This window comes from Hirundo rustica, chromosome 6, assembly GCF_015227805.2.
Source record: "Hirundo rustica isolate bHirRus1 chromosome 6, bHirRus1.pri.v3, whole genome shotgun sequence".
Taxonomy (NCBI): domain Eukaryota; kingdom Metazoa; phylum Chordata; class Aves; order Passeriformes; family Hirundinidae; genus Hirundo; species Hirundo rustica.
Window position 1 is genome coordinate 41,594,268 of NC_053455.1, and position 22,787 is coordinate 41,617,054.

Consider the following 22,787-nt stretch of genomic DNA (forward strand, 5'->3'; position numbering starts at 1 on the left):
AATAGATATCAAGAGACCTGCTGAATCTATCTAGCTTTCTCCCCTTCATCCTTCCCACAAGGAATTCAGAGATTCACGAACTAGATCTAAAACACACATAACAAATTGAAAAAAAAAAATAAAAAAATCACTGCTTAAAGCCTTTCAGCATTTTACATTCAGAAAGATATAACCCACACTACCCAGGAAAATAACTCTCCTTATTCAGGGAAAGCTTAGCCTGCACTACAACTTCAAAACATGCCTTAAAAGTAGCTTATGTCAGTACAATGTGTCTTGCTCACTTAAAACATTTGCTTCTTCTTATAGATCTGATGCTTATTAAAATCAGCTCACTCTCAAAACTGGGTTCTTGAATATTATTTAGAAGTAAGAAGTCAGATCTCAAGTCCTGAATAGTCAAGTCATAAGTCCTCCGAAGTCAGAACACCTGGTTTACACAATTTTATCACTTTTTTACCTTACTTTTTAAAAAGTAAGAAGACCTGAAATCTTTTTACTTCAGACCTGAATGTTGCCAAATAAGTTTCCTTTCCTTTCCAATGTGGGAAAAAGGAGAGTGGGGAACATAAAAGGGAAAAGGAAGAGTCACATCAACCAAAGCTGACCTGTATAAAAAGCTAAACAACAAAGCTAAAAGGCTTTGGAGGAAGGAAGGTAATGCCTTTAGACATCAGTTCAATGACAGCATGCTTTTGTGAAGAATACATGGAGATAGAGATGGGCCTCTTCAGTGTTGTGAAAAGGAAGTTAGTGGTGACATCTTACATAAAATTATTTCAATGGTAGCTATGAAGATAAGAGCCAAACTCTTCTTGGTAATGCCTGACTGAATGACAAGAGGGACAACTGTCAATTTTGGCGGTAGACTGTCAGACTGGACATTGGGGAGAAAGCCTTTTTACTAGGAGAGCAATATAAAATCAAAACAGACTGTCCAGAGAGCTCACAGAACCCCCGGCCTTGAAGATTTCCAAGAACTGGCTGGATAAAGCCACAATTAACCCATGACCTAGTGCCAGCAGCAATCCCACTGCTAATTGCTAAGCAATCCAGCTGCTGGGAGGGCAGGAGGTTAGGGTGGAAAACTTTCTAGTAATCCTTTTAAATGAACATTTTCATTAATTTGTGGCCTGGTATTTTATGTAGTGAATACAGTAAAAGAAAAACAGTGCAAGTTTCTACCACTATACTTTTGCTATACATAGTAACAAAGTATAGAGAGACAATGCCAATAACTAACTGAAGTTGAAAAACAGAATAAAAGAAAGGGTCAAAGAACCAAGCAATATTTCTAGACATATTAAAAGAGCAAAAATTTCATAAGAGTCTGCAGAAATCTTTCAAGGAGAGATCTTTCCAAAAGTCTTGAGAAAAGTCTGTCATCTTCTTCCTCTTTTGCTTCTTTTCCCCATGTAAACACACACAAAGTTTTAACCTATGCTATTACTGTGCTGCTTCTGAAAAAAATAAGCAGACCTGTCAGCCAGAAGAGTATATTTTTAATCCAAAGATGGCTACACTGCAACAAAAGCATTATCAAAACTGAGCTTCCACAGATGGTAATCCACTTGAACAAGACACATACTTGAGGCTGATATGAAGAAACAGGTAAAATCCCACCAGCACTTTGTTTGTTTTTCACACAGTGGTACCCTGCAGGTATTGCATGGCAAAAGTTAACTGGTTTCAATGATGATGATCTAGCTGGAAGGGCAAGTCTGGAATTAGAAGTGGAATGCTTCTGGAGGTCATAGAGATGTACTGCAAAAAAACCTAAGAGGGGTGCAATCTTCCTTAGGGATTGAAGGAGATAGGTCAGCTAGTCTTCAGAGGAAGGTACTTGTAATATTCATTAGTGGCTTAAAGTGACTTAGGCTGAAACAAGAGGACAAGGACATGGACTGCAACAAAATTAGCATAAAAAATGGAAGCTGTGACAGCTATTGATAATCAGACCCACATAACTCAATGGCAATTCATTATCTACATTTAAGGGATAAAAAGCAGTGCTGTCAAGAATTCAGCTTGCTAAGCCAACACTAGAGTCACAAAAAGACAGTTTACCAAAACCTGTGAAGCTTTGTACAGGAAAACATAACTGCAGATACAGAAAAAGTTAGACTGGATTCTTCATTTGTTTATAATATAAACCTAAAAACCTAAGACACCAAAAACCCTTTTCCTAGCTTTTCTATACCCAAAAGCCAGATATTCTTATACTATGTACATTCACATTGTGCTTAATGCCTTTAGCCAAGCATGAGTTACCAGGTTATTTACCTTGTCAGTCTCAACAGGTACTCCATAGTCATAAACAAACAACTCTTGCTCCTCCTTCATTCTCCTCTCAAACTCCTAAGAGTACTATTTAGACAAAATCTGGGGAGGAGGAAAAAGCTGCACATAGAAACAACACATCTCAAAGATGTAACACTCCCTTCTCCTGCAAGCATCTGTCCCTAAGCACCCTCACACTGAAGTAACTTACGAGCAGCTTTGCCTAAGAGAACACCAGAAAACAGAGGTTAGACGTGGTAACACAACACAGGCCCAGAAAAATTCACATCATCTTTATTGTCAGTGAAGCTGGGTGTTGAAGGGGCCTGTGGCTCAGTTTGTAGACAGACTTCAGCAGAAAAGAAGTCCACACAGAAGACTTGATATAATTGACATAGGAAAGGGCAATACTCTACCAGGTCCTTGAGATTCATTGTGAGACTGTGATCACAGACTGAGAGAGGGCCCCATTGCATGGAGATGAAAATTATTGAAGAACAGCTGTCTGACAGCAGAACTAAATCTGCTAGTAATATAAGTTGAAAGACAGTGAGGAGGTAGAAATAATCAAGAAGGATAGAAGTGAAGGGAAAGCTTTAAGGAACATGCCACGTGGTAAACATTGACCCATTGCAGGACATCTTAGAGCTAAAGCCCTGTGAGAAGAGAAAGTAACAAGGAGACATGAAACAATGAAAGCTACTCCAGCTAAATCCACTCCAAGAACTGAGAGCACACAAAATGACCCTGTATGCTGAACCTGTACCAGTTCAGAATGCTACCTTTTTAGGAATCCTTCATTGCTGCACATTGGTTTAGCTCTACATCCCAGAGTACTAGGGCACAGAATCAAACATCCAGGGGAGAAGTCAAGCTTTTGGAGCAGAACTCCAAGTTATAATGCTACCAGTGTAAAACCGAAGTCAAGCAGTTGGAATGCTTTCCGGGTCCACCTTCACTAGCTTCCTCTCCAACAGATCCCAAAATATACAGCAACCCTTCAGATCTCTAATATAAAGTTTAAATCTAGGTTTACAGGAGGTTCCCATTAAAGGGTTGGTGACTGCATGGGAATAGTTCACTCAACAACTGTCTTTTTCTTAATGCAATCCATTCTCAGGAAATGTGACAGGATATTTTCTGGTGAGAAGTTCTTGTCTTGCTAAATATATTTAAAAGGAAAAAAACAATCTAGCATATCAAAAGGGTAACATAGCTGTAATCTGGTAACAGCTTCCCTGCATTATTTGCCAGTAATAAGAGTTGTGCTCTTTTGTATGATGATTACACATTCAAAGCAGGCAACTTTGTGCCTTACCTTGCATAAAGCTTTTGAAGTTCAAATGGCTTTGAGAACCACCACACAGAACAGAGGACTGAGATGCAAGGACATAGCTAACCCTGTTTTTAAGATCCCTACTAAACTCCAAAAAGAGATACCATTGTCTTCACAATACAGGTAAGATCTCATACCACCTTTATTAAACTGATTCTTGCTCTTGAGAAGTTTAATCAGCAATGGAAGGTTCACTTTTTGTGACTGAAGCTAGAAATTCCCACTTTGGAAGCAAACACTAAGAGTATGTGAGAGGTGATATTAAAGCCAAATCCTAAAAAGCCGTAAGAAACTGGCTTGGCTTGCTTTTGTGCCACACCAAAAAGAATTAAAATCAAGGAAGGTAAACAAATGGGGAAGAGGCAAGGAGGGGTATGAAGCAAGACTCCTTAGCAATACAGAAAATTACATCAGCCAGTTACACCGAGGGATCTTTGATGCTTTTGTTCATTCTTCAACTATGCTTAGATTAGCAGTTGATTCACTGACACTGCAGGGATTCTACAATTCCAGTCATTCGAGCTGTTACCCATGGAACGCCTGTACAAATGCATTCCACAAGTGTATTCCAGTAGATGAAGCTTCATAAAGATGCATTCTACAGCATTGTGCAGTTCTATGGAATACTTTATCCAAAAAGGTTCAATTAGTGTGGTGTCACACAGAACCAAACCATGTCTTTTGTTGCTTCAAGACCCATGGTTTCAGAGTAATTTAAGAAAGCCGCTAATGGGATCAAAGGAAATCCTTATCCTTAATCTGTGTCACACACTCATGAATAAGAGAATATGCTGATTCCTTTTTGTTGCCAAGACACCAGTGTTGCTGTGGTAACCACACTTACATGAAACAAACTACTCACCTGCACAATGATGCCCTTGCTCTTGTATTCTGCATGGAGGCCTCGGGAGAAGTAATCCACAAAAGCCTGGAGAGAGAAGAAGGGAAACATGCAGCATGCTACATGTTACAATGGAAATTCTAGTTTAACAGTTTTGTGTAAGAATATGAATTACTATTTGGAGTTCCTGTTTTCAAAGTGAAAATCCTGGATTTTCAATCAAACTTTGCATACAAGAGCAATGCCATTCAAATAGAAACTCTATGCTTATGAAGTATTTTTACAGAAGCAAGGCTCAATCTAAACAAATAAACCCCTTTTTAATTTAGAAGAAAATGGAACTACATTTGTTAAAGAAAGCCTAGTTAGAAGAGGAAAAGACAACTCCATGTTCATATTGTTCACTACTTATGTCATCTTCTTAGATATTTTTAAGAGTGATTTAATTGGGTTCCTCTTGTGCATGGTTTTTAGAACATAGTGTTTAAACACTTAGTCTTCTGCCTTTACACTTCTAAAAAATGCCACCCTATGGTGACACTTCTTCCTAATCCTCAAGTCCACCTCCACAGATTCTCTTCCAAAATTCTGGAAGTTTTAGAAATTGCAAGACTGAAAGTTCAAAGAAAGAAGTTAAAGGGCTTAGAAGTTGGATGTTAGTACCTGCCTTCCAGATGCTCTTAAAGCTGATACAGCCACCTCCTTAACACTACCAGGAAATATTGTCCTAAGAATCAAAGGCTACTCAGCGGTTTCAAACCAGCACAGATTCCCACTTCCCAAATTCTCTAAACCACTTTCCACCTCATCCTGCTGTCCAGTGACACAAAATATCAAGGCCTGCTATGGTTTCCTGTTTCAGTGAAGTGATACAACCAAGTAGGATGAATAGAGTACGTTACAGTGAATGAACTAAACCATCCCATCCGTGCTTGATGACAAAATAAATACTATATTACTTCAAGTATTTAAGAAGCAGATGCTTCACACCAGATTCAAACCAAGCAGCAAAGCCCAAGTGCTGCACCTCCTTTACAGTCTTCCTTTGGTCACCATGTCCCCAGTGGTTTAACACAAGTCCTAACTGAAACCAGCACTTAAAGTTGGCACTAGCCGTGTTTTTCCTATCAAGGCCATCCCACTGAATTCCATGCCAGCCTATACAAAAAGCAATAGAAACACTCCAGCACTACTGGACTATTTCTATAGACACTCTTTTGAGCATACTTAGAAGATCCGAAATAAAACTGGATTTTGCTGTGTAGCAGGTAGGTCCTTTTTACTCTTCTTTTTCAAGTTGCATGTATAGGCTAGCAGGAGGCCCCTTAAACCAAAAAAGCTTATCTGCTGTTCACCTACTCTTCCTTTCTCCCACTCCCCTGGGTATAAGTTCATAACAAAATTCAACATGAGCATGACAAAGTCTGGCCTAGCAGCAACCATTCAAGTGAATTCTCTGACCATCCTCTTGCAGCAGTAAGGTACCTGCATGGAAATACCAAATAGTTTGGTGCAGTTTCTGAACACAGCGGGCAGGCGCATGTGTAACAGCACAGAGTAGCCATTAAAAATAACTATATTATGCTAATGAAAGTGCTTTAATCGTTCAAATGTCTAACTACTCCTCCATGATGAAGGTCCTGATGTTAGCTACTGCTCCAGATATAGAGACGAAGTATAAAAGACTGTCTCCTCTACTGGTTGCAAAGAGCTTGCTATAAAGAAAACATTCATTTTATATGAGAAGAAAAAGCAGCTTCCAGTATACAAATAAGCTTTGGAGTTTTTCTTCTTGAAAATTTTATTTCAAGACAAATTGAGTTTTCTACCTCCACAAGCTCAAGTCCCCCAACAACCTTGAACCTGAAAATCTTAAGAATGCTAAATAAACATTCCCTGAATAAGCAGATAAGCATTGCACGTTGGAATTTTTTTTCTCCTTGGATATCTAAATATCCAGTAACAAATCCAAACAGTAAAAAAGCATGGGGGTGCGGTGGGAAATGATATAATTATATTTCACTTCTCATTAGCATCAACGCAGGTAGGCAAACCTGTCAAAATACAGCACCCTGATTCCTTTAAAAGAGACTCATTTCAGTGTAAACTAGGGAATTCTCCACAGGAAGGTTAAAGAGTTAGACCACATTCGTTCCTGATAATTAGTCAAAGTCAGTGACTTACACCTGAAGGGTATTATGCTTTAAATCCCCTTTAAATGGATGAAGGGAAAAAAAAAAAACAACCTAGAAACTGCAGATACAGTCTTTCTATAGTTACATTAGGGGAGTCACTTTCATGCTTACTAATCTTGCTGTAGGAGAAGATGGGCAGTGCTGAGAATAGGCAGATTATTCAACCTGTAACTTAGTTTTTTAAGGGGAGCGGAAGAAATATTTCAGATTCCCACTGCAGAAAAGACTAACCAAAGCCGTGTAAGGTATATTGTCACTAAAATCAGAAGCTCAATTGATTCCATAAAGCTGAAAGCACTGCCACAACAAAAATGACCATTTGTATTAAAACAAAGAACTGTCTTCTCATGAAACAGCTATTTCAAGGGGAAATTTTATCAGCTAAAGCTACTTCAGGCTTCTAAACTTAAATATCCCCTCCTTTAGTATGAATAAAATAGTGTGCATCAACTCCCTTCTGGGAATATGAAGATGTTACTGAGAGTCTAAAGGAAATGTGAGTCTGCTCTGACATGAATGACACTACTGAACGTTTCTTCATCCTGTCAAGGTTCTGCTTAGATACTGAGATGCTTGAAATATTCAAGGTAATTTCCAGGAATGCCTGAAAAAGCTGTAGTGCCATACTGCTTTAATAGCACTGTAAATGTCTCTTGCATTCTGTTTTATCACATATACCTCAGTTCCATGCTGTGTACCCATATTCTGTCTTTACAGCGTTCACTGGAGACATTTTAGGGCCACATTTTAGAATCCCCTGAAAGTATCTTTGGGGAAAAAACATAAGACCAGCTGCAAAAAAAAGATGAAACTGTCCCAGGGACACAAAGAGACACCAGAGCAGATGAACTTAAGATGAAATATAGATCACAGAATCATCACAGAATTTAGGGAAAAAAGTTTCAAAACCAAAATAGGAAAGTGTGTTAAACTTAAGTCAATGTCCTTTCTCCACTTTACGCTAAACTTGCTGGATACACTACTATCCTTTTCCACGTAAAAATGGAATGCATGAGGAAATACATAAAATAGTCATTGCCATGACAGTAAACCCTTGCACTCAGTTTTCTCTCAACCTTCCAGCTTCCACTATTGGAAAAACTCAAGACAGAAACTCTGTACTTTTAGTTCATGAAAGCACCACTAGATGGACACCAAAACATTTATTCCTGTAAGCGTTGCCTTATATTTGACACTTGATTTCAGCGTGGAAAGGAATACTCACCTTGGTTGCAGAGTAAAGAGTCAGCAGTGGAGTTGGACACATCCCTGAAGCTGATGCAATATTCAGGATTATCCCTTTTGATCTGAAATGAAACAAAGATATATTATCATGAAATAAAGGAAAGACTTTTCATGTTTCAAAAATCACAGCAAGCCTAAAAAACCCCTTTAGAATGCAACTGAGATTAAGATCCACTTAAAAATCCCAACCAAATCCTGAATTGAAATTCACTTTATGCCCAGTTAGAAGTATCCAAGCATCTGGCATAAATCACTCCAAGGTCAATACATCAAGAGAATCAAAGTTGTATTTAAATACACATAAACGTACACACACAATGAACTAAACTATGCAAAACCATTGAGTCAGGCTCGCACAAGCTCAAGAGGAGCTTCTAAATCTTGGGATAGGATGGCAGAAATGGCAACAGTTTTGTTGTATGATTTACACTTTAATAATTCCTTTCGTCTTCTAAATATTACTTCATAATGGATCTTCAAGATAGCAAGCAGCTGAATCTACTGCTCAAATATAGAAGTGTTTTAATAAATATGAAAGATATTCAGTGGATGAACGCAGAAAATGAAAGTTGTCTTACAGCTGTGTTACACCTGAAGGTATTCATCAACAGTAATTGTAACACTGAAGGTATTCATCAATAGTATTTTGGTAAAGATACCCAAAATTAGTGACCATCTGCTCTGTCAAGCTGTTCTAAAGCATGTGCAGGTAGGACAGGAAGGCTCCTGACCTCCCAATACAGACTGATTTGAGACATATCTATTCCTGAGACTAATTCCACCTACAAAACCAGACATATTAAGTGCTAGGTAGAAAAAAGAATTTATTTTAAAAGCTGCATGCAAATTAGGGCAATTACTCTGTTAGAAGGTGCTGTGAGACAGTACAACATAGTGAAAGATAAATCACTACTTCTCCTTACCCTGTTGGAAATTCAAGCCAGTTTACTTGAACTTTGCACAAGTATGCCATGCTCAGTGCAGTGAGAACACTCATGCAGGCAGACATCACTCAGCTCAACTCCTGCAGATTCACACGAGTTTCCATCATATTTGTTCAGCCAGATATACCCTACACCACTGCTGCTACAATCATTTAAGCAACCATCTTAAAAACAAACAGTAATTTAAGTCACTGTTGAAAATGAAAACAATATAAATGCTCTGGAAATCATGACAATAAGAGTCAAACCGGCATGGCTTGTGCCATGATACAAGTGTGAATTAAACTGTGACTGATTAGTCACGAGAAATGAGATGGCAAATGTGGCAGAAAAGAATAATTTCAATCATTCAGGATTTCAGGCACCCTTGCCAAAGTTCGTTGCGTTTTTGAGGACTTCCCAGAAAGGCCTGGTTGATGAAATAAAGCAGTAAAATGGATCAAAATACATGGCATAGAAAGCACAAGATCACAAATTAATCAGGAATTTTCCATACAGCAAAAGGTTAACAGTGGATGCTAGAAGTTTTCCCTATCAAGACAGGTGGTAACTGTGATATTTATTCATGAGCTCAAATGGAGATTAGCAGTGAAATGAGTATTTATGCATTTTTGAAGAGACTATCAGATTGGATAACACTGTAAGGAACTTTTTAAAAAGCTCAGGCTGCTATGCGAACAGACTGCAGAATGGCAGATGAAAAATCAATATTAAGGCTGCATCAATAACCAACAACACATACTAAAGAAAAAATTGTGAATTAATCACAAACCTTGCAGGACTCTAAATCAACTGTCCCCTCCATGCAAAACCTGAACAAGGAGTTCTCTTTTGTGCAGCAATCACCAAAACCAGCCAAACAACAGGATGCTGGGAATGGCAGGGACAGAACCTCCTCCACCACCAAAATCTTCTATTACAGTCTACAAACCATCTTTATCCCTCCAAATACAGAACAGAAATATTAAGAAACTAATGATTTAAGAAAGGGGATGGAAGAAAAAAATCCACCCTGATACATCTATTTAGTTATTTAAGAGACTATTAAGAGCAGCCACGATAAGAGTACACAAACTAACAAATGAAAAAGATCAAGATCTTGATTTATCTTCTCAGAATACAAAAGAAAGATGACATTTATTTAAATGAAAGACTGAAATTTAGATCTGATAAAAGAAAGTGCTCTTCTCATATTCAGACCAGGGGAGTACTTGCCACAAAACTTAACTGAGGACAAAAGCTTAACAGGATTCAAAGAAGGATAAGCATTGATACGGATAAACACGAGCCTCACGCTTTTAAAGCAAACCGAAGCTTTAAAAGAGAGGCTGACATTCAGGCTGCCAGCACAGGTCTCGCAGCGTCTGGCTACGCTGCAACTTTCTAGCAGGAGTCGTGACCACCACCTAGATGGAGTGAATTAATGGTTTGACCCAATGAAGGAAGCCCTCTTGGAAATACAAAACACTAATGGCAACCCCTCGCAGGAGCTCTGTGTATTGGTCTCTTTGAAGCAGTGCCACTGAGGGTTTCGTGGTTTGTATTTTTAAGTTTTAAAGAAAACGGTCCTAGCCTTAAAAGCTCGTAACTTAAAACCTCCAGATAAAATGAAACTGAGAAGCATGTGAGTAGGGGGAACACTTTCAATTACTCCAATTACAATTCTGCTTCTTAGAGGAACTGCAGAATAAATGTTTTTAGGGACGGATCTGAAGAATTACTCAAGCACCAGTGTGGTGAAAAGAAATTTTGGCTACAACTAATTTGACTTTTTTAATGGGAAAAAAAAAAAAAACAAAACAAAACCCACAACCAAAAAACCCCACAAACCAGAAAAAGAAACCAACCCAAAACAAAACCAAACAAAAAAGTTGGTTAAGGTGAAGAGAGCCAGGCCCACACCCTCACACCTCCCGGTCATTCTACCTTAAGTGGTCCAGCACCAGGGAAGCTATATTTAGCCATCTCCCTGTTGCTGTGGCAACCAGCGCCTGCTCCAGCTGCATGCCAAGTGGAAAGAGCAAGCTTCTTCTGTAATGTAATTATGCACTTGCTACTTTCCTGGCAATAAATACCATAGTTTGGTATTTGTCTAGCAACAGCCAACTGATTTTCGGTGGCGGTGGCTTTTTTTTGTTGTTGTTGTTCCCAAAGACATCAAGCCTTGATTTTCAGTTCTATGAGTTCCCCATCTCAGACAGTAGCCTGTGTATTTATACAGGAACTGCTCATTTAAGTGTAATAGGAAGCTTCAGATAATAAATTGTCATTTTAAGTGTTCAGAGCACAGGAGAGAAGTCACAGCAGAGAATCTAAACGCCATTACCAGAAGCAGCATTCATCTAATGCTGCCGTGTTTATCATAAATAAAAAGTAAAAGGCACACAGAGATGGAGCTTTGTTTTCTCTTATCACACCTGGACGTAAAGCATGCTCAATTTTTGTATTTTTCTTGCAATACATTGTCATAAAACCAACATTCAAATACGCAAAAGTACACTCTAGAGCAAGATGCTCTAACACGCTATGTCACATCTATCTACTCAACATGCTCTCCTCCTTGAACAAGGGAGGAATGACAATGAGATTCTCAGTCTAGCCTTATTCTTAGAGCCTGGAGCCCTTTTTCTAGCCTGTGGTCCCATGTGAGAAATATATGGCTGACCTAAAGAGCAGCTGAGTCCAGCTCCAATTCATTCGTGCCCTTGGATTTGCTGGACATCCATGTCCTTCTGTGCTTACAGACTCCTAGTGGTATTAATGGCTTGTGAGCTATGACTGCAGGAGCTGGCAGCTGCAGGCATTGCTTCTACGTAAACCCAACCAACTTCACAAAAATCAAACAGAAAATGGAAGCTTTTTCAAATATTTTTCCCTGAGACACAAACCAAGGCTGCCATGCAAATAAAGCAGTCTTTTAAAGTGGTTCTTTACATTCAGGAGAAAGTTCAAGATGTGTACTTAATTTTTTTCAACCACTGTTAACCTTTTCTTTCCAGGCTTCCTGAACATTTATCCCTGGAATCCCTGAGGTAGTCACGCAGTTAGAGAAGTAAGAGGAAAGACAATGTGTGCTCAAGGGCAGTCAGAACCACCAGTCAGTGGGATCCTGGTTTTCTGCCTTTCATTCAAATCATCTTACCTGGGTGGATATGCAACAGAAGAACCTATACAGGATATTCTGTAACTAGAGTATACATCACTCTGTCCTGAGAAGCTGAAGAGATAATTCTGCCAAACAGATAGCTACAATATTTCTTTTAACAAAGAAGAAATGGAGGCAAGAAACTGTTAAGAGTTTTTAAATTCCAAAACCTAATAGTGAAAACCTTAAATCACATCAAAAGCATAAAGGTTTGGGTCCTGTTGGCACCTTCAGAGAACAGTGGTTTCACAAAAAACAAGTCCCTTTATTTTCCAATAATAGGATAAGGAGCTGCTTCTGACCTACAAGCCCTGAGTACGTATCATCCCTGTACTAAAATCCTCACCTTCTTCTCCAGCTTCATTGGGAAATACTACACTCCTGCCCCAGAGCTTAGTCCTGAGTCTTTATTTCTAATTCAAATCTCTTTACATGAAATAAACTTATTCATATCTCCTGATTGGCTAAGTAAAAACCTTAGCTCACCATCAACCCTGATGTGCTAGACACCGACTCCCATACTGACCACTAGCTCTGACAGTTTGCACCCAGGAAGAAGCCTTGCTTTAAAAGTGAAACATCTGTACATCTGTGCACCACTTGAATAACTCAATTCTGGTCTGCAGCGAAGACTCTCAGACAGTGGGATGACGCAGGCTTTTTTTTCCCCATCATCTTTGCTCGCTGTGGAGGCTTGTCCCATATACGGGCTCCTCCTGCCTTATTCGTTCTCGTGGTTCTACAGAGTTTTCCGCAGTATTGCGAACACAGCTCAAGCCTGATCCAGGGCAACCCCCAGCAAAGCAGGGTTGGCACCCCAAGAGAGATGGCAAACAGCCAACAAAGCCAACATCAGCTGGGAAACAGCCTGGGGGGACAAAATGGAAATGGTGAACCCTTTGGTTTTACCTGGGAGCTAGCTGGGATGTCAGTACATGTCTTCCCTGTCGACAGTGGTGTGTTATTCTAAAGAGCTGGTCTCCAATTCTACTTTTCCAACTGATCACAGCCTTTCCTCAATGTACCTCCTACTGTATAATGAGAACATATTCTTTGCATCCATTTTACTTACAATGACTTAGAGAAATAGCCTTAAGAAGGTTATTCCCAGGAACTGTAACCACCCCCTCAGAATAGCAGGTTGTTGAGTTAGTGCTGATGAGTCAGACGGGCTTTTTAATTCTGTTCTAAAAGGAATCACCACAACAGTGGAGAAGGGAGAGGAAAAATAAAAAGGGAATCGAGTGGAAAAGGCTTCCACCGTCTGATGATTCATGCACCATCAGCGTGACTCACCCAGCATTACTCTGCCATTAAAACATGGAGACTAGGCTGATTAGTCACAGTAATGAATTTTTCAAGAAAGGATTCTCCCCTATAAATAATGATGACTTTGTCTGGATAGTGTTAGTGTGACTCACCTTTCCAGCATGCCGGGCAGCACCAGTCGTGTCATCTGCAAAAGGAAAACATTCGTGATGGCTGAGAATGCAGACACCAGACAGCCAGAGACCCAGGGAAGCCTCCCTTCCTCCCAGGAGCAGCTGCCACCCCCTCCACCCCAAGCACGGCTCAGGGAAGCAGAGACCATACTTTGCGTGGGCAGTTTATTTTTATTCTACCTGGATAACTTGGCTCTGTCAAGTAGTGTGTGCACTGAATCTGGTGAACCCATCCAGCTAGTAGCACAAGAGTAAATAAAACAAATGTCTTCCCCACCCTGCAGCATCCACGGCCTCTAAAGAACATTAAAACAGCAGGGTACTACAGTACGTGTACCATCTTTCTCTCCCTGCAAAAAACACCTGTCTTCCTCAAGACTGACTAAATTTACCACCTATGCCAAGACTCAAAATATTAACTAATAGATTTTAGGTAGGCTTATTGAACTGCTGAGTTTAAGCTAAAAAAAAAATTATGGAGCAGCAAGAGCACCGACAGAACTAGTGAACTTAAGTTTCCTACGTTACTACTTGCAGAAAAAAAATTAAGACTCCAAAATATTTTTTGCTGATTACAGAGATGTTTTCACACTGAAAAAACTACACCCCCAAGAGAAATGTCACCTGGCAAACCTCCTCACTGCTCTGGAAACTCCTGCCTTTATTATGACTCTGAGCAATCCCATCTACAAGCTGACTGAAGGATTCTCCAGAGCAGTAATCCTAAAACGAGATACCCAGTTGCAGACAGAGCATCTCTGACAAGGGAGACAAATTAAGCATTGATCCAAACTTGGACAAAACTTTAATTAGTGTAAAATACTTAATTTTCCCACTACTAATTACTACCATCCTAAAATACAATTTAAATCCAAAACTTCTGCCTTCCTGAAATAGCATCAAATTTCTGCTCGTGCCAAATTCTGCCCTGCCCCAACGAACCCAACTAACTAATAACTGTCACTAGACACCAAAGACAGATCACACAAGAAATATAAACTCCTACCACTTTTGACATCTAAAAGGTGTTCCAACAAAGTTTTTGAAAATATGGGAGGTGAGTAATAAAATACTAAAACCAGCACATACCAAAAATGTAATGATACTCCCACTGATCCCAAATTACACCTTCATAGCTTAAAATAAAACACTGAATATTTGAATAGTATGGAGAAAAAAACGCACACAAAAGAAATCAGCATATACAGGCACACAAAACACCTGTAAGCACTTCCATTACAAAGAAACAAATTTTATTGTAGGAAGCTACTCATTTTATTATCACCACTGCATTAGCCCTTACATATGACTCAATCTGGGTTTGAGGTTTTATTGTTTGTTTTTATTTTTTAATTATAAAACATACCCTTTTCAGGAATAAAGGAGAAAAAAACCGCAAAAGAAAACAATCTCAGCTGATTGTAGCTGACACAAAGAAAATGCTAGAGAAGGGCTGTGTTTTGCATTTTATTGGCATTTCACCCTTAGAATCGACTCTGCCATCAGCCACACTGCATGACAGTTTTGATAAGGGACTGCTCAGGCAGGAGCTGAACAGGCCTTCCTTTCATGAAGTCAGCTGTTGACACACTTAGCTGTCAGCACTGCCCCAGAAGTCAAACTAAGTATTCAGAGCTGATAAGCATCAACAAGCTAAACAGATCTGATGCAGCTTCAAAAAACCCTCTAGTATTAAGTTTAAGCACACATGAGCTTTTTCATACACTAATGCTTCAAAAGAGATGTAGAAACAACTATTTATTTTAATCTTAAAGGATAAAGAATGATTTGGGCTGATTTTAAGACTAGTTCAAGACTGGAAGAGCTTTTATCTGATCCAAGTTTTATGATCTCTTCCACAGCTCCCTTGGCAAAAAGCAGCATACTGCTCCTTGCCTCCCAGGGTAGTGCAATGCTGCATATCATCTCCACAGATTGGCACACGGACATGGACTGGAATTGGCTTCCTTTAGGCAACCCATAAATGATCTGAAAAACCAGCAGACAATTTCATGCTGCAGTGTAGAGGAGACCCCACATTTGAAACTTTGTCATAAATCCTCACAAATGCATTCATGGTCTAGGTCCAAATTGCAACCCACCATGCAGCTCTAACAGTTTATCTTGAACCTGCTGGCTACTAAAATATGCTACAATAATTGGCGGACTTACATAAACTAAAAAACTATGAAGCCGTTGACGGCTTAAATACAGCAATAGGTACGCAATTTGGAGAGAAATCGAGAAGTCTCTCACTACCAACTGTGTTAAATGGTTTGTTTCAGAAGTTCAGCTGGACTGGCAATCAATTTTTTTCCCTTCCACAGAAAAATATTGATGGCAAAACTGTATTTCATACTCAACATCACTTCCATTTCTTTTACTAAAATTCTTATTTTGAATGAGTTTCAAAATTCTGTGAAATAAGGCAAAAATTTCTATCAGTATTTTTACACCTTGTGATGTGTAAAAAATTATATATTTATGACTATTCAGTATCTTGATGTAAAAATACCGTTATTTTTAAAGAGCAAGATAACAGAAGGCAGTGCTCTGAGTCAGACTCACCTGACCCAGCCAACTGCACGCTCAAAGTGCATGATTGGAAAAATGCTGGCAGGGTATTATTCTGCAGCCATACTCAAGTCTGGCAATTTTATACACCGTACACACATGTAAAATATTTTCAGCATTAATTCAAATTAAAAAAATCTAATAGCAGAAATGTAGTTGTATCACTAATAATGGTGTCAGTGGTGTCCACCCCTGCTTGCATTGTATGGTCCTTATCCAAAACAAGCCAAACTGGTTAACACTCGTTTTCAATAGCTGTAATCTCAGATATGCCATCATGAAAAATGACAGTTCAAAACCAAAAGATCTAGAACTGAATAAATATCTCCCAGATTAAAAAAAAAAAAATCCAAATTTTAGCTAGGTCTTGTCTAGAGATGGTTGGTTCTGTAATGGCATGTATTTCATAAATGGCAAAGCCTTGCGAGTCAATCCATAGGGATTTGCATGCAGAGTTTGTTTCTTTGAAGGCAATTTCACACAGGTAGAAGGAAGTGTCAGGAAGCCTAAAGGACAGATTGGGAGCTACCCCAAAAAGAGTGCCTTCAGCTGCTGATTACTGAACATGGTTAGGCTTCCTTTACGTAACCTTTTTTCGGAAGGAATACTACTTTCCACAGAAATATTACTGCTACAGTTGAAAATACGAATGTTCCCCAAGACTCTGAAGACTCAGGTAATTCCAGATAAGTAGTTAGGCTAGATGAAAACTGCCAGCTCATCCAAACAAAGCATTTTTAATTTCTGAAAATTTGCATTAATGCAGAGTGAGCATGTGAATCTGACATTTATTCAGGACAGACTACTCAACATCAGAAGTGGTTTGGTATTTTTGGTATTATACAGAGTCTGGCTAAAAGTTATGTTTAGCACACAACCATGAAGAGTGGTTGCTGCACTACTTTTTTGTGTGTTTTCCAATTATTTCACATACACACATAATGCTACCATACAGTCTGGGGTATAGCTCCTTTGGCTTGGAGGATTGTTTTGTTTTTAAGTCAACTTCTTTCATACCTAACCATCCAGACCTCAAGTTCCAGGGTGTTCAGGGCAGATGACTAACTTAAGGTAGAGGTTGATTACAGACCAGTTCAATAATCTTTTACAGGCAGCTATCATTTCTTGAGGTCTTTTTATCTGCAACAGTGTTTATTATATTCCTGGCAAGAACTGGTTGCATTGTCCACTCTTCCTCACCAAACCTGTCCTCTACCTTCCAGGTATGGAAAAAGTAACATCACTTTTACCCTAACAAGGCAAAGATTCCTACTTGCAAACACAAGAATGCACAAACTTATGGCTAGATTTATGTTCTAAAGCAGGCACTACAATTAAAAGCTGCTATTAGAGGACTAACAAATATAGTTGGAAGTTATAACCATGGATTTCCAGTGATTTTTCTTCAGAAGAAAGCCTCCCGTTCTTAGTTTTCACTGTGTTGTCATCTTTTCTCAATCTGTCCAAGCAATAACTCAGAAGTAGAGCCTTTTGGAAAGAATAATATGCAAAATTTTGAATAACTTTTAAGTGATGTTACTCAGACTACTAAAACACAGCAGGAAAAGGTGAGGTAATTACACAAAGTCATCCTTCAGACCTTATGGACCCCACAATTATTACACAACACCAGAAATCTAATACCACAGCTGTATACTTAGAGACAAATCATTTTATGTTACAACTGCAAGTCATCCTCCCCACTTTGAAAGGGTGTGATGATACCTCTTCTCTAACTAGGGCTATACAAACGCAACAAAGGGTGAGGCTCGAGAATTTGGACAAGTCTGCTACAGTGTTGTGCAGCTAAGCTTCCCTTATTCACAAACCTGGGGTCAAATTTGAACAACTCAGAGCAACATCACTAAAGATCAGGAATTCCCTACAGCGCACCCACTCATGTACAGAAATATCATTGCTGCCATGAGACAACTCAAGAGTGTCTGGGCAGAGGAGGATTCACACAAGTTCACAAATGCAGCAGCTGTTTAACAAAGTTAACTGGCACCCTCGCCTGCGGACAGTACACTGAAAAACGAAGGAACTGTTCTCATGCAGTGGTCGTTAAATTGATTGTGAGGCCTATTCTCAGCATCTACAAAGTTTTTTAATGTGCCTCTCTTGAAACAGTAACTTCTTAATGCAGCTCGTACCCCAAGCCAAACAAGAATTATTTCTATTTGTAAAAACTAGCAAGTAAACCTGATGTCAGCTCAACTCACACAGTAACTAACCCATGTGGCCATTTCAGGGGCACCAGACATAAAAAGGGAACTATGGAAATAACAAGCCCTGCTCATTTTCAGTGACTTCCCCCTGAGCAACAGTTTTGGAACAAAGTTTTCCCTATTTAGAGCCACAAACTTTTAGAGTCAAGTTAAAAACCAAAAGCTGTCAAAATAACCGTACTTCTCCTCTTGCCCTTTACACAAGACAAAGACTGCTCAAATAATAAGGCTGAACTTGCTCTTTTTGAGAGGCAAGATACATGTTTGTGTCAACCCCAAATCTACAGAAAGCCGCAGAACTCTAGGATTTCCTGACCTTCCCTAAGTTACCTGTACTTTAAACAAAACTCCTCTGTGCTTCTCTATTGCTTAAAACTATTTATCACAGCTACATTTCCCTTGATCCAGCTTTCTAGGTATCACACTCTCAGGTTCAAGGTCAGTAAGGTGGGAAATACAGCACTGAATTTCTCCCTCTGGACCATCTGAATGATATTCATGACCACCTTCACAGGATGCTTACTCCTTTTCCAACACTGGCAACTGTCCCACTGTTTTAAACTTGTATTATGTACTTAACAAAATCATCAACCCCTTCTTTCATTATGACTTTGAATATAAATGTAAAAAAATCTGACTGGAATACACACACACACACAGAGTGATCTCCTCTTACAAGTTAGTGTTACCACTGTCTTCAGAATTATGTTCTACTTACTGTGACCCTTTCCACAGCAAATACAAAAATTCACATAGGGAACAAGCAACTACCACCTGATTTCTGGTAAGGTACCTTTACATAAGTGGTGTCAGGCTGCACTAGCCCAACTGAACACACATTGGAGAGAGAGAGGTCATTTCCTACTGTCTTTTCAGGATTGCTGCTCCCCTGCCCTTTCCTCTTTCTATAGGTCTGCATAAGAATACTTCTCCCCTCTTTCTCAAATACACTAACTTCCACTCCTCCTTTTAACTTCATATTGGTTGTGGGTTCTGTTGTTGCTTTCCTGCCTTAACTCACAGTTTCAGACTTAGTAGTAGCTATCCTCATGTCCTGCCTGGGATTCACAACCTGGTGGAATTCACCTCTCACTACTCCTCCATTGCAGTGCAGCTGACACCAGATCTCTCAGTTCAACATAAAGTATTTACGTATTTTAAAGTCTTGAGAAAATTAAAAGCATCTCAAATATGACAACAAAAATCCTTGATACTGTACAGCCTATTAGCCTTTTGTATTGACACTCAGTACAGAACATGAGTAAAGTCAATGTGAAGACTACCACAGACCCAAGGAATACACATGTACATAATTTACTCTCCCACTTCATCTGTTAATGCCAATTTCCAAGTGAAGCCTGGCCTACAAACCTAAAATTTGCATCCCCCCACAATATAATAGCCTGCAAACCAATTCAGCTCCTTGCTTAACCAACTGCTAAGCCAGCACTCCCTCAACTATTTAGTCCTCATTTTTCAAGAGAACATGAGTTTATGCCTCACTCCCAATGCAATCAACATATTGTGATGCTGCAAAAGAAATAAACTTGCAGTTCCTTCCATACCAAGTAACTCTTGCAGCCTTCAAAGGAGAAACAAGGGCTCCCTGAAGCATTTGAAGATATTCTCTGTGCTCATTACCTACCCACGTTTTCACCGGACAGTCATTCTAGCATCCTTGGCTTTCAGGACATTAAACCAATAGCCAAATCAAGTTTGTTTTCTGAAGTGAAACTAAAGGCTGTAAAATACAAAGATGAACCGACTCAAGAAGATGTCGTTAATACAAAGGAACTATGATTAGAACTATACAGAACAACTCTAATTTTGATTTCTCAACGCTTGCTGATTAATGAAAAAAACCCAGGGATTTTGACCTGATATTTCATTCAATGCCACTAATATTTGTGTCTCAAAATGCCACAAGATATCCAAAAGTTTTAATACAAATCCACATTACTTGAACTGCTACCAACAATCATTAAAGTTCTGCTATTTAAATCCCTCCAGGAGCTTGAGATGAGATTATGACAAGAACCACAAAACTACATATACTACCCCATCATCTTCCTCATTTATTTGTCAATTCAATCCTTGCATATGACTATATTAAGTCTCAAGCTCTCCTGAGAAAATAACACAAATGAAAAATCTTCATTCTATTTATGGCAACAAGACCCATAACACTTTTTTTTTTTTATATTATACGAAGACAGAGTAACTCCTGCACTGCACATCACCATAAAAATGTGATATTGCCCAGACTGCTTAAAAAGCATCTACTTTGCCTAGGGGACAGGACAGCATTTTGTCAATTTTTTTTTTAACCAGTATTTTAAAAGATGTGAGATTTCCACCATGTTTTAAACAGTTTTGTGTGGCTTATCTTCAGTGATGTACAGGGTGCTTCAAAGGCACATCACAGTAATCAACACTTCATGCCAGACTGAGTGAACCTCCAAATTGCATGACTGTGTTCATGGGTGAGCTAATCCAACAGTGCTCTAAGGACATGCTGGAAACAGGCAGGGCAGCATGGAATAGGATTTGGGAAAGACACGGGTTTTAAAAGCTCTGACAGGAAACAAGTTCTCAAAACACCTGCCAAAATTCCACAGTAGTAGATACTTTGTAGCTGGGAACAATCCTAAACAGCAAGACCACCTTGGCGAAAAATGTCCTGAGAGGCGAAGATGTCTTCTCTCTCAATGTACCTCTTCTTACACACTGCATATCCCCTAGGAAATCCAATGAGCTGACTAATGAAGAAAAAGATGGATCAAAAAGTTAAGGGATGAGCATTATGCTTCAAAACTGCCTATACTTATGACAATAAAACAGATTTCAACATTTCTGCAGAATCAATCTGTGCTAATTATCCTGACTTTCCCACTTCAAGTCCAAGAGGTGTTTCAGCCAGAACTGGAGTTACTTGACATGCACAGTTGTGCTGTCCAAAAGGTGCTGCTGGTGGCACACAGTGCAGGTTACTGAGAGGACAGGGGATATAATCACTTTTTAGGCTCTGAGAAAGGCTGGTCCAAAAGGCAAGGAAGTGGATGCCAATGCTCTAGAACATAACAGCATGGGTGACATGACACCTGTGACGAAGTTCTGGAGATATTGTGGCCACAGCCTGAACAGGGAGTAGCTCTGCCTCTCCTGTACTTTCACATTTCAGCAGACCTTTAGCTTCTTGCCTTTGTGCTCTCTTCCATCACAAACTTCATGTTTTTAGTCAGGCAAGAAGGGAGAATATTCTTATTTATGTTTTCTAAAACACACATATATGTATGCGTGCGTGTATATATACACACACGTATATATAAGAAACGGTATCAATCTCAAAAGCAGAACTAAATATTCACAGGATTACATCCTAAAAGTCTAAGTGAAAAGATATACAAACTTTTCCTATTTCTTTTTTCTAACATCGTGATTCTCTAGTTCTATGGGTTCTCCTGAAAAAGTGTCTTACAGATGGCACACATCTCTAATGTGCTCTTCTCCCCAAAACAGTAAGCATCTGGCATGCCTACTGTTAATTACAGAACACACTCATGCAGGAGAAAACATTTTCAAGCTTGGAATCTTATGCTCAAAATCTGATTGAATGCAGTAGCAGGAGTTGTTCACAGTTAAGAAAAAAGCTTTCAAACAGAAGCAAAAACACTATTAACACACAAGCAGATTTTCAGTGAGTTCCTATATATGCAAAAAATAACCATTTTAGAATGTGAAGAGGTTGAGAGGATGCAAATTTTACGAGAAGTTGCATGACAATTTCGTCAAATTGTTGATGAACACTGAAACTACAACTGAAGCATTAGTTTACTTAGGAAAACAACACAGTCTAGCTGCATCTCTGGAACTTTAGGTGTACGCTGAGTTAAACAATTACTCCACCTTCCCATCTTTAGAAATACATACTGCAGTAGTTAATCTGTAACTTTCCTACTCTAACAAAATGCTCCCAGGAAGACTGACACCCCAAATTCTTCTATCACTGAATAGTGCACTCCCTCTGCTGGCACAGCACAGACCTCACAGCTCAGCAGAGGTCTGCGCATGACACTTCTTCAGATGTACACCTGATGCAGCCCTGTTAACTTAAATGACTTCCTTATGAGAAACTTTCCTTAAGAGAAAACTCATTAATAACTGACTTCTCTGATTAAATCTTGCAGGGGAACAAGACACCATGGGTTGTCCTTCCCAGTGAACTAGAAAACCTGTACTTGCCAAGCTCACATCCTTTTCCAGGTAAAAGACTTCTGAAGACTCACTGTTACAGCATTTCTAACTTTACAACAAGTAGTTCTGAGATGTCAAATAATACACACACAGAAGTAAGAGCTTGCAGCAGTAAGCTGACGTTACCAACCCCCACTCAGTCATGCAATGGCTGCATTTGAACTGTTTGTCTGTTTTAACAAAGTGTGAGACTCCTATTAAAGCATTGTTTTAAGAGGTGCTGAGCCTCCTCACATGGAAACCAAAGCTTACACTCCCCAAAAAAATTGTACTAGATTAATTTAGTACTCGACCTAACCAGAA

At 39.2% G+C, this 22,787-nt stretch overlaps 1 protein-coding gene across 1 annotated transcript in view; it reads right to left on the reverse strand.

Moving 5' to 3' along the window:
* Nucleotides 1-22,787, reverse strand: part of HSD17B12 (hydroxysteroid 17-beta dehydrogenase 12) — an 83,156-nt gene that overhangs the window by 4,035 nt on the left and 56,334 nt on the right. The window contains 3 exon segments of the mRNA XM_040067901.1: nucleotides 4,479-4,544; nucleotides 7,878-7,959; nucleotides 13,408-13,442. Of these exon segments, the coding sequence (XP_039923835.1) occupies nucleotides 4,479-4,544; nucleotides 7,878-7,959; nucleotides 13,408-13,442 (183 nt within the window).